Here is an 11,545-nt window from a genome sequence, read left to right as displayed (position 1 = left end):
GACACGACGCATGCGCAAGAAAAAAAAAAAAAGAATCCCTCCCCCGCCCGCCGCCTATATAAGCGCGGCTCCGGCCTCTTCCTCGTTAGTGCCGCCGGGAGTGTCGCCGGGGGAAAGGTCGTCGCGGCCGCTTCCGCGCTACTCGGGCTGTGTGACCCAACTGCGAGCTAGAGCCGAGGGCGCGGGCCGGCCATCATGTCACGTTACGGGCGGTATGGAGGAGGTAAGCGGCTGGGGACATCCCACCCCACCCCACCCCTCACGCCTCCGTCCCGGGAGAAGGACGGTGCTGTGGGCGGGCTGAGCAGAGCGAGGCCGCGGCGGCGGCGGCGGCGGCGGCGGTTGGAGACGGTTATTCCGCGTGCGTAATGGCGGCTCGGGCGCACGCCGGCCGAAGCCGGAGGCCGCGGGGGCGGGGTGGAGGAGAGCGGGAGCCGGCCGGTGGGCGCCCGAGGCCTCGGGCGCTGGGGGACAGGGCGGGCCCCGGGCGGACCCCGGGCGGGAAGCTGGTGTGGGCCGCCCGCCGCTGCGGGGCTGCCCTTCGCCGCACTGCCGCCCGCCCGCCCGCCGCCGCCGCCGCCGCCGCCGCCTCCTTCCCCCCCTCACCCCCCGCCCTCGGCGGCCGCGGCTGCCATTTTGAGCACATTGGACGAGCGTGGTGGCGCATTTCCTCAGCGCTTTTTCCCGCCACTGGAGCCGGGGGAGAAGCAGCGGGGCGTCGCGAGCTGGGTTGGAGGCCTGGAGACCGGGACGGAACGGGACGGGCGGCCGCTGCGTCGCCCCCAGCAACGGGTTGAGGTGGCGGAATGGAGCGGAGCGAGCGGGAGGGGAAAGATGGTTGTTGCGACCGGCGATGGTTTGGTTTTGTTTTGTTTTTTTTTTTTTCTTTTTCCGCTTTTTTTTTTTTTTCTTTTAAAGCCGTTTCAAGCGTGGCTTCTGGCTCTGGGGCGGGGATTGGGGCGAGCCTGCGCCTGCTGGGGTGGGACAAGGGACCCGGGGCGGCCCTGCTAAGCGGGAGACCTTCTCTCTGTGCCGGGCCTGGGGGGGGGGGGAGGCGGGGCCCACCCCGCGCCTCTGCTCCACCACGCTCCTTTGCAGCCTGGTCTTGCCGAGGTTTCCACCCTTGAAGAACGCCAGAGCTCGGTCACGAGTCGGTCGGGCTTTTCATCGTTTCACGGGGTTATTACGGCTACGGTTTAACCGTTGGTGGAGAGCGCCAAATAAAAGGAGCCAGGGCTTGGTGGCGCATGCCTTTTAGGTCCCATCTGCCTCAGGGAGGCTGAAGGCCTGAAAGTCACTTGAGCGATGGATAGATAAATATTTGGAGTGTGGCTCCGTAGTAGATCACTTACTGGCTCCAGTCTCCTTGAACACCCCCAAACAAAACATTGTACCTTGCACAGCTTTAAGGCTAGTCTGTTGTAAGGAAATGAATCAAACTTTAGATACACTTGGAATAACGTTTGTTCTGTTTGCATTTTTAAACAGAAACCAAGGTATATGTTGGTAACCTGGGAACTGGTGCTGGCAAAGGAGAGTTAGAAAGGGCATTCAGTTACTATGGACCCTTAAGAACTGTATGGATTGCCAGAAATCCTCCAGGATTTGCCTTTGTGGAATTTGAAGATCCTAGAGATGCAGAAGATGCAGTTCGAGGATTGGATGGGAAGTAAGTGGGTTGTTCTAGAACTTTATTAAAATATTCCTGTGGGCTAGATCATAATCTTTGTGCTAATCTTAGATTTCTCGGTGGAGGGGGCATTGTATTTTGACTCTCTCTCCAACCTATGCTGGCCTGGAACTCACCATAAAGCTCAGGTAGTGTTGGAGCCAGCCTCTAGTGCTGGCATTACAGGTGCCTGATAATTTTAAGATTTAAGACCAAAAGTGCAATTGGAAGAGCTTTGCAAACAAAGACAAAGCTTCTAAGGGGGAAAGTGTAGTGTGTTGATAGTTCTTGTGAATTTAGAAGAATCGCATGAATGTTTTAACTTTAGTGTTTTCTCATTCTTTTGTAGAGTGATTTGTGGTTCTCGAGTGAGGGTTGAATTATCGACAGGCATGCCTCGGAGATCTCGTTTTGATAGGCCACCTGCCCGACGTCCCTTTGATCCTAATGATAGATGCTATGAGTGTGGTGAAAAGGGACATTATGCTTATGACTGTCATCGCTATAGCCGTCGAAGAAGAAGCAGGTATTTAATTAATAAAGGAATGGTTGGTATTCTAGTTAATCAAAGTAATTCTTTTATTAGCAAGGCAGAAACTAGTGTTTTTCTATAAGCTTGAATGTTAATTGTACAGGTGTATTTTACAATTTTTGTTTAATTAAAAATGTTAATATATTAATAATCAACCTGGTCAAAACCTTTCAGGTTTCTTCGTTTGAGTCAGTCGCCTTGATTCAGAATGTCACGAGCCTTATGATATCATGCTGAGGCGCCTTGCAAATCCGACAATTAAGATCCTCCTAGACCTTGAGGTGATCAGCATAAGAGGCCAGATCCCCTCGAGTCATCTACACCTAGCTTCACCTTATTCTTTAAAGGGCAGAAAATTTGAGTCGGTGATCGCCGTAACAGTAAATTTGGCTTACAATTGGGGCCCCCCTCCGCTTTAGAAAGAGGAACACCAGATTGACCACATTCCCAACTAGAAAAATCTTCTTGCGTCAATCAAGCCTCACCTGGCTCTTTTGGCTGTCAGTTTGATCGTCGTTAGATTGAAGAAAACATCTAGATGCAGCGATCGGCTATAGATACTTCTAGATCGTCTAGATCTACTAGACCTACTACTAGACCATGGGCCAAAGAGGGTCGACCTGCAAACTTGCAAGGTTTATTTTAAATACACATTATGGTGCTTTATATTTTGTAATTCTAAGTTGTAATTCAGCTTTTAACAAATCTTTTTTTAGGTAGTAAAAAAAAAAAATTATAGGCCCAGAGTTTTTCCAAATGAGATACTAAATTTTAAATAGTTTGAGATTTGATTTCAGCAGAGGTACACAAACACTAAAACTGAGTTATGGTCTAATATTTTGTATTTTTCTAACTTGAAAAATAGGTCAAGATCTAGATCACATTCCCGATCCAGGGGAAGGCGATACTCGCGCTCACGCAGCAGGAGCCGGGGAAGGAGGTGAGAAATCTTGTAAAATTCAAGGGTTGATTTTGGTTTTTTGAGACAGGGTTTCTCTAAGAGCTCTGTCTTGGAACTGTTCTGTAGACCAGGCTGGCCTCGAACTTACAGAGATCCACCCGCCTTTGCCTCTCAATTACTGGGATTACAATTATGTGCCAACACCACACAGCTAAAATTCAAGTTTTAAAAGTAAAACAAAAGGAAGAGATGGGCTTAGAATTTCTTTTAATTTTTAGGTCAAGATCAGCATCTCCTCGAAGATCAAGGTCTGTGTCTCTTCGTAGATCAAGATCAGCTTCACTCAGAAGATCTAGGTCTGGTTCCATAAAAGGATCGAGGTATTTCCAGTATGTAACACATTTTTCCTGCTTACTTGTAGATGATGGTTTGTCATGTCTTAATGACACAGTGAAGTATCATGAGGTACTTCAGAATGTTTGAGATGTAAAAGTTATTTATTAAATGTGGTGATGCACTACTGTAGTCCTAGCACTGGGGATTTGAAGACAGAAGGGGAGCATAATGAGGTTCACACCCCACCTCAGAACAGAATAAAAAAGTCAATAATTCCTGATGCTAACTGGCTAAAAGATAATATTTGGCGGGGCTGGAGCAGTTAAGAGCACTGGTTGCTCTTCAGAGGACCTGGGTTCAATTCCCAGCACCAACATGGCAGCTCACAGCTATCTGTAACTCCAGTTCCAGGGGCTCCGATGCCAATGCACATAAAGTTAAATAAATAATATACTGTTTAAAAAAAGGAAAATGTTAGGCTATAGAGCTTGCTTGCCATCTTGAACCTAGAAACACCCCCCACCCACCCCCACCCCCCCACCCCCGCATTGGGGGAGGAGAGAAACAGTTCCCACAGTTGCTTTCTGAATTCTGGAAGGTTAATGGCATTTACATACACAAACATAGAGTCAGTAAGTGAAGTGTAAGATTTAAAACATTTTTGGAATGAGTACATTTGAGACTGGATCTGTCTGCTGCCTCTTGAGTGCTGCAGTTAAAATTGTATGCCACCACACCAGCTGGATAAGAGAAAACCTTACATTTGGATACATTTCATAAATAAGGAATTTGTACTACAGATGCAGAAGCAGTTGTATATAAAAGTCACTGGCCTTTACTGCTGTTTAATATCAAAACCTTTAGATACAATAATTGAGTTACCAATTTAAGAAAATTATTGCAGTTTAATTATATGATCTCAAGGTTTTTAAAAAATATAGTCAACCTAACTTGGTTTGACAAATTAAGGACCTTCAATGGTGGTAACAATAAAAAGTCAGCAATTTTCTCAGATGGAACCCTGTGTAAATTTTGGTTATTAGTGTTTGAAAATGGGACTATTGCACTTGCACAGGAGTAGTGCCCGATTGTGTATGACAGAAGCAGGTGTTTGAAATAGTGGTTTTCTTTGTATTTGAAATCTCCGTTTGATCTTTTGTACTGCATAGGGTGGGTGTAAGGTGTCAAGTCATGCAGCACTTGTCTTAGCTCCCCTATCCTTGTCTATACTGCCTGGAAAGGTGCTCCCTTCTAAAAGAATGCTTGTGTAATTGTGTTCTCTTTTCTTTTTATTAAGATCCCGTTCAAGATCCAGATCAAGATCCAGGTCTATTTCACGACCAAGAAGCAGGTAGGGTAAACAATCTGATTTAGTGTTCTTAATTATATAGCACCAATATCCAAAGAGTTCAAAGTGTTGTAAATTATTAAAAATTGGGTGTTAGCCCAAAGCTTGAATGTTAGGTAGAAATAACTACCTTATTGTAACCCAAATGAGAACTTCATTTATACATGGCCTATTATTTGGCTGAATTCATGGAGAAGTTAATATTATGTGACTTCACATGACTTTGGAGGTTAAGAGGCCTTAAAAATTGTAGGTACATAGCAGTCTGAAGAATGTACTTTATAGCTTATTGTAAAAGAACTGTAATAATATAGCAGTTCACTCATTTTGTGAAAATGTAGACCATTTTAAGATTTCCTTTTTAAAAGAAATGTCATAGGCACTGAAATTTTAGCTGCAATATGACATTTTAATGTTAAGATAATTTTAGGGTTTGTTTTGTAGTAGGGCTATAGAGAAAAGATTCGTTAGTGCCTTTTCTTACTAGAATTTTTCATGTTTTGACAGCCGATCAAAATCCAGATCTCCATCTCCTAAGAGAAGGTAAGCAAAATGTTTTGTTGCCAAATCTTGTCAAAATTGTGGCCTCTTGGGAGAACTTAACTTAGTGGTCTTTGAACTCTTTGAAGAATTGGTGCTGTATAGATTGGGTATTATTAACATTTTAAGTAATGGCTTTTTATTTTGCATTAGGTAACTTTAGTTGGAAATAACCATAAATGTTGGAGGAATTTAAGGTGTTTTACTCTTTTGTCCTTAGTTGTAGGAATTGTTATGCTTAAGAAACATGTTTTTTTTCTCCTTTGTGTATAATAGCTAAAAAGGAAATGTCCACATAATGAAAAACAAATCCTAAATAGTTGCAAATTGAAATCTTGCAACTAAATTATTCCTGCCTGATATCCCTTAATGACCCACCCCTTAAACTTCAAATAGTTGTCCTATTTAATATAACTTTGCAATTTTGACTGGTTCTTTTGGTTTTTTCGAGACAGGGTTTCTCTGTAATGTTTTTGGTGCCTGTCCTGGATCTCGCTTTGTAGACCAGGCTGGTCTCGAACTCACAGAGATCCGCCTGGCTCTGTTGACTGGTTGTTAAAAGCCTAATACTGGGACTGGAGCAATGGCCCAGTGGTTGAGAGCACCTACTATTGTTTCCTGAACACCTCTAGAAACAATTCCTGACACCCATGTCAGGTGGAGATCTCATACCTCTGGCCTCCCCAGGAACTTGCATTTGTGTGCATAGAACCCACATAGGAAATTAAAATAAGGATCTTTAAGAATTATACCAAGCAAGGTAAAAGGAAATGTATAAATTTGTGTTAGGGCTTTGGCCATAGGAATTTGATCCCTGTAAGTGTATTGAAATACTGAATTGCTGACTTGTACACAAGAAGAGGAAGCTTCATTACACTAATTGGTTCCAAACTTCATTTTCTTTTTAGTCGTTCCCCATCAGGAAGTCCACGAAGAAGTGCAAGTCCTGAAAGAATGGACTGAAGTTCTCAAGTTCACCCTTTAGGGAAAAGTTATTTTGTTTACATTATTATAAGGGATTTGTTATGTCTGTAAAATGTAACCTGGGAAGGATCATCAACCATCTAATCCAAATGGATCTGGGTTATTGCTCTGTATAATTCACAGCAGTTAAATATTGTTTTTTGTTGAATGTATTAACATCTTATGGTCTGAAAATGTGGGTTTTTATTTGGCACATTTAAATAAAATGTTTCTAACTAGATTTTTGATTTGTGTTCAATATTAATACTTTTCAATTTGGTAACATCAGGTGTCAAGACAATTTTTATTATGTGTATTGGCTTATACTCAAAGTTTAATGATGTTGGTTAAGTATGAAACATCATTAACTGTTCTGTACATGACACTGGCCAGGATCTTAAAGGACTTTGAAAATTCCATTTTACCCTTATACCTTTGGGTTAAATGATCTTGAGTCCTGTTAATAGCGTGAATGCATCATGGCAGATCCCTAACTGAGAATTGGTGTTAACTAGAAGTCAAACTAACAATCTCAAAATATCAAGCTAGAGGGACCACTGATTTAGCCTATAAATGGGTGCATGACAGGAATTTATCGTAAATGTCAAGTAGAAAGAAACTGATCTCTAGAGGCTGAGATTTTAGTAGCTGTGTGTTTTCAGACTATTAAGTTGAGGTGATTTCTGCTCAATGTACTTTTTTTTCTCTCTTTCAAACAGCCAATTTAATACCAAAAATGCATGTTTGAAGAATTGTCTGAATTTGGAACAAAACCCTGTAAACCAGCTTTGCAAAATTATTAAGCCCCAATACTCTCTGTTCCTTTGAATGGATTGCCTTATCCTGTGCAAAAAAACCTGGTAATATCTGCGCTAGATTTTGCAGTTCCTGACAACAAACATTGTTCTATTTTGCCAAGCTGGTATAAAGAGATGTTAAGAAAAAAAATGTTAATGAGACAGCAGTTTTGTAAACCTTACATATTTAGCAGCATTTCATGTAGCTTTTGTTCTTTTGTTTTTTTAATAGTATCTGGTAGACCTTAGAATGGTATAGCCAGTAGATTCTTACTCAAACTTTGAAGTATACTAAACCCAAGGGCAGGAACAGAACAGTCGTTTTGAGTTTTTGAACAAACTTTTTACTGTATTTCTTAGCCTTGGTGTAAGAACAAGTAGCACAGGATTCTGTACTTGTCCATTTTAGGCTTTTCCGACAAAGTTGTCTGATGGTGTTGCGACTTGAACACTGGTCTGCCTCAAATTGGTTTGGCTGAGTGGTCACTAGTGTGTTGGAAGTCATTTGGGTTCTTTGTTGTTAGAATTTGGTTGGTTGAATACATGGTTGGTATGAAGCTATGTGTGTAACGGGCAGACTTCTCTGTTGCACTTGGTTAGCTTTAATTCTGTATTCGATGAAAATTAAGTTTGTTCAATAAATCTGCAGAGATTGAACAAATAATCCTGATACTCAGTTTTTGGACGTATGGTATCTGAGCCAAAAGTTCCAATCAACCCTGTAGCTTTTAAGATAAACTAGTAGCATTCTAGGTATGATAGCCTGAAGGGATGGAATGGGATGGGATGGGATAAAAGTCTATCCCAGGAAACAGTTCTGCTGCCTTTACAAGAGCATTGGTTGTGTAGGCCAATCTTGTTCCAATCTGCTGCTCACTGCAGTTAATTTCATTTAATTTTTAGGTTGTAACCACCACTACTAGACAGACAGGAAAAGTGCTGATCCTATTTCATTCACTTTTCAGGTTAGCACTGACCATAGTTTAGTAGCTCAGGCCCCGTTTTGAAAGTTTGTGGTAACTATGATTTTAGCCTTTGGGGAATAATGGAGCCAAGATCAGGAGCCCCAAGGTTGTCATAGTCTATATAGTATGTTTGAGACCAGACAGTGACATGTGTATTGGCATTCTGGAGGCTGATCTTGAGATGGAGTCTAACCTGGACTACCTGAAACTCGCCTACCCCACATATACACCACACCACCAACACCAGACAGGTTTTCTCTGTGTAGCCCTGACTGGAAGTCTGTGGACCAGGCTAGCCTCTGTCTCGTGACTGCTTGGGTCAAGGGTGTGTCACTACTACCTGGTTCAGCCTGAGACCTTATCATTGGATATAGAATAAGGGATGCCCAGAGCTCCCCCATCAGGCTTTGAACAAACTATCAAGTGACCAAGTTTTTCTTTTCCTTAAAGATTGATTAATTTTTTAAGATATAGTACAGATGCTTGAAGAAGACAGTATTACTGGATTCCTTGAAACCTAACAGGTGATGTGAGCTACCTGGTAATGCAGGGAACCCAACCTGAGTCCTCTGAGCAATAATGAGCCCCTTTGATTGTTCGAGTTGAGAAGGCCCAAAAGTATCAAATTGGCAGTTGGCACAGTTGATTAAATTAAATATTAGACTTGGCTGTGAAGTATTTGGAGGGTGAAGATGGGAAAATCCAAAGATAAATGGCTAATGACTAGGTTTTTGTAGTATTTTAGTATAAAAATACCTAAATACAGAACTGTCTTGAGGGTAGGATCTCACTCTAGTTAGTCTGTATTGGGTTGAGAGGGGTTGAGATAAAGTCTTCATTGTGTAACCCAGGCTGATTTAGACCCACCTGCCTGTGCCTCCTGAGTACCAGGATCGAAGGTGTGTGCCACCATACCATCAACCTCAAGGTGTAGCCCAGACTGACCTGGAACTCTCACTCCCTGCTTTTCCCCATTTTACTTTTTCGAGACAGCCTTATAATCTCACCTGTTCTCAACTCTGTTTTAACAGGCTGACCTTGAACACACTGAGTGCTGGGATTACAAGCCATTCCTGGCTGGCTTCAGAGCTTTTAATACTTTTATTGGTTTTTTTGGAGACAGAGTTTCCCTGTATAACAGCCTTGGCTGTCCTGGAATTTTTATTTTATTTTTTTCTTCTCGAGACAGGGTTTCTCTGTAGCTTTGGTGCCTATCCTTGATCTCACTCTGTAGACCAGGCTGGCCTCGAACTCAAGAGATCAGCCTGGCTCTCTGCCTCCTGGATGCTGGGATTAAAGGTGTGCGTCACCACAGCCCGGCCTGGATGGAATTCTTTGCAGACCAAACTGGCTTTGAGTTCAAGAGGTCTCTCTTTGCCTCTGCCTCCTGTGTGCTGGGATTAAAGATTTGGGGCCACCAGGCCTGGCAAAAGCTTTTAATTCTAAAATGGAGGAAAGAAGCAGCAGTAGGCAGGTTGAACACTTAATTACCTTAACTCAGCAAAATGGGAGGTTTTTTTTATACTTGGTCAGTTTACTGTAATGAAATTATTGAAGGAAATTGATCTCCACAACAAAATTGCTATGACCCCCATCTCTCTGGGTTCAGAAATTAGTACTTTATTCTGGTTTACTCATCTGGTAGGAGATAAGGAACATGTTAATTCTTGTGGTTTTGAACCCTCTGTTAAGTTGCAGACTGGGCTCCAGTGATCTGCTGCTGCCTATGACTTGAGTATCTGGGACTGCAGATGCACCAAATCCTAGCAATACTTTTTTCTTTCTCCTTGTAACCTAGTATTAGGCATTTTTACCTTTAATGTCCCCATTGTTTGGTTTTTTTCGAGACAGGGTTTCTCTGTAGTTTTGGTGCCTGTTCTGGATCTCCCTCTGTAGCCCAGGTTGGCCTCGAATTCACAGAGATCCGCCTGGCGCTGCCTCCCAAGTACTGGAATAAAAGGCATGCGCCACCACCCGGCTAACCTCCCTGGTTTTTTTTTTTGTGTGTGTGTGTGTGGCTTGATGGCTCATTTCTTTTTAATGCTGAGTAATAGTTGGATATTCCTCCAGTTCCATGTGCCTGCTGGAGGATGTCTTTGTTACTTCCTAGTTTAGGTAATTGAGAGTAAAGCTACTCCACCATGAAAGTGGTGTCTTTGTGTAGACATTTAAATGTAACCCCCTTGGGTAAATAGCAAGGAGCATGATTGTGTTTACTTTTGGATGTGAAGGTGAACTGTCACCCAGTTGAACTCCAGCGTTAATATGGCTGATCTCATCTGGCTGAACGGATGACCTCTTCCTCCTCACCCTGTATGTCTCTTGCAAAGCTGCGTGCTCTGTCAAAGAGGATGCCTTTCCCCAGTAGAGGAAGACAATTTTCAGTCAAGAGAATACAAGTAGACATGCTCCCCTCCTAGATCTTAACTACAGCACTCAATATGTTTAGAAGAAACTGCCAGCCTTTCAAGAGACATCCCCAGCAGTAAACGGCCATAGGGTTCTAGATTTCGTCAGGGTTCTAGATTTCGGCCAGTATGTGTAGTGGTAGCTTGTTAGAGCTTTCATTTCTCTGACCAGCATGTGCTGTGGAGCATCTTATGGGTTCAACATTTTCTTTGGTGAAAGATATGTTAAGGGGCTTTAGCCTTTTTTTTTCTTCTAATGTGTATGACTGTTTGTCTGCATGTATGTATGTACCATGTGTGCCTAGTGCCCATAGCAAGGTCAGAGGAAGGCATTGGTGAACTGGAGTTGCAGATTTTTGTAAGCCACAATGTGAGTGTCCACAGTAAGAGTAACTGTGCTCTTAACCAGTAAGCCATCTCTCCAGCACCTCTTTTTTGTTTGTGATTGAAACAAGAGTCTCACAATATAACCCTCACTGGCCTGGAATTTGTTAGTAAACCAGGCTGGCCTTAAATTTAGATTGATCCACCTGCCTCTGCTGGGATTAAAGGTGTGTACCACCAAGCCTGGCTGTGGTGGCCATTTTTTTTTTTTTTTAATGGAATTGGTTTTTATGTTGTTTGTTTGAGACAGGGTCTCCCTACATAGCCCTGTCCTGAAACTCACTGTGTAGTCTAGGCTGGCCTCAAATTCAGAGATCTACCTGCCTCTGCCTCCTGTGCTGGGATTGAAGGTTTGTGCACCACACCTGACATTCCTAGAGGTTTTTTGAGGAGAGTCCTAATGGAAATCTGGTTCCCTACTGATGAATTTTCAATTATTATTTCTAATTACTATTGTTATATGTTTAAGTGAATGTAGTTACCCATCTTTGCTTGGATGAGCATGCATATCCAGAATAATCTCTAGTTTCTGGGTCAAAAGATATGTGTACACTTTTATTTTTGGTGGATGTTGTTAGTTTTCCTGTTGGCAATGTGTAGGCATGCCTGAGTCTCCATATTGCCTCTGGTGGGCTTTCAAACTTAAGATTTTTTTTACAAATTTTGTCTTAAACTGCTATCACAATGTTTTTTTCTTTTAAA

The 11,545-nt window shown here is 42.7% G+C and overlaps 1 protein-coding gene across 4 annotated transcripts; it reads left to right on the top strand.

Moving 5' to 3' along the window:
- Positions 1-76: 76 nt before the first annotated feature.
- Positions 77-6,530, top strand: Srsf7 (serine and arginine rich splicing factor 7). Of its 4 annotated transcripts, none has more exons than XM_052746354.1 (8): positions 77-223; positions 1,489-1,669; positions 2,019-2,195; positions 3,067-3,141; positions 3,381-3,482; positions 4,736-4,789; positions 5,294-5,329; positions 6,235-6,530. In XM_052746354.1, the coding sequence occupies exons 1-8, from the start codon at positions 196-198 to the stop codon at positions 6,287-6,289; spliced, it is 708 nt and encodes a 235-aa protein (XP_052602314.1). In that variant the 5' UTR covers positions 77-195; the 3' UTR covers positions 6,290-6,530. The 4 variants fall into 4 exon arrangements, with proteins under 4 accessions (XP_052602314.1, XP_052602313.1, XP_052602316.1 ...); XM_052746353.1 differs by having other exon boundaries at positions 3,381-3,491; XM_052746356.1 differs by lacking the exon at positions 5,294-5,329.
- Positions 6,531-11,545: the final 5,015 nt, after the last annotated feature.

The sequence above is a fragment of the Peromyscus californicus genome, unplaced genomic scaffold (genome assembly GCF_007827085.1).
Source record: "Peromyscus californicus insignis strain IS unplaced genomic scaffold, ASM782708v3 Scaffold_1__1_contigs__length_55948999, whole genome shotgun sequence".
NCBI classification, from domain to species: Eukaryota; Metazoa; Chordata; class Mammalia; order Rodentia; family Cricetidae; genus Peromyscus; species Peromyscus californicus.
Note: the sequence above shows the minus strand (reverse complement) of the source record. Positions and strands in the feature narration are given on the sequence as shown.

Excerpts from the sequence above, each read along its gene's own strand:
- Srsf7 (XM_052746353.1), top strand. The coding sequence starts at position 196 with ATGTCACGTTACGGGCGGTATGGAGGAG. Across the intron at positions 1,670-2,018 it reads GTTCGAGGATTGGATGGGAA|AGTGATTTGTGGTTCTCGAG; the intron begins GTAAGTGGGTTG and ends ATTCTTTTGTAG. Across the intron at positions 5,330-6,234 it reads TCTCCATCTCCTAAGAGAAG|TCGTTCCCCATCAGGAAGTC; the intron begins GTAAGCAAAATG and ends TTTTCTTTTTAG.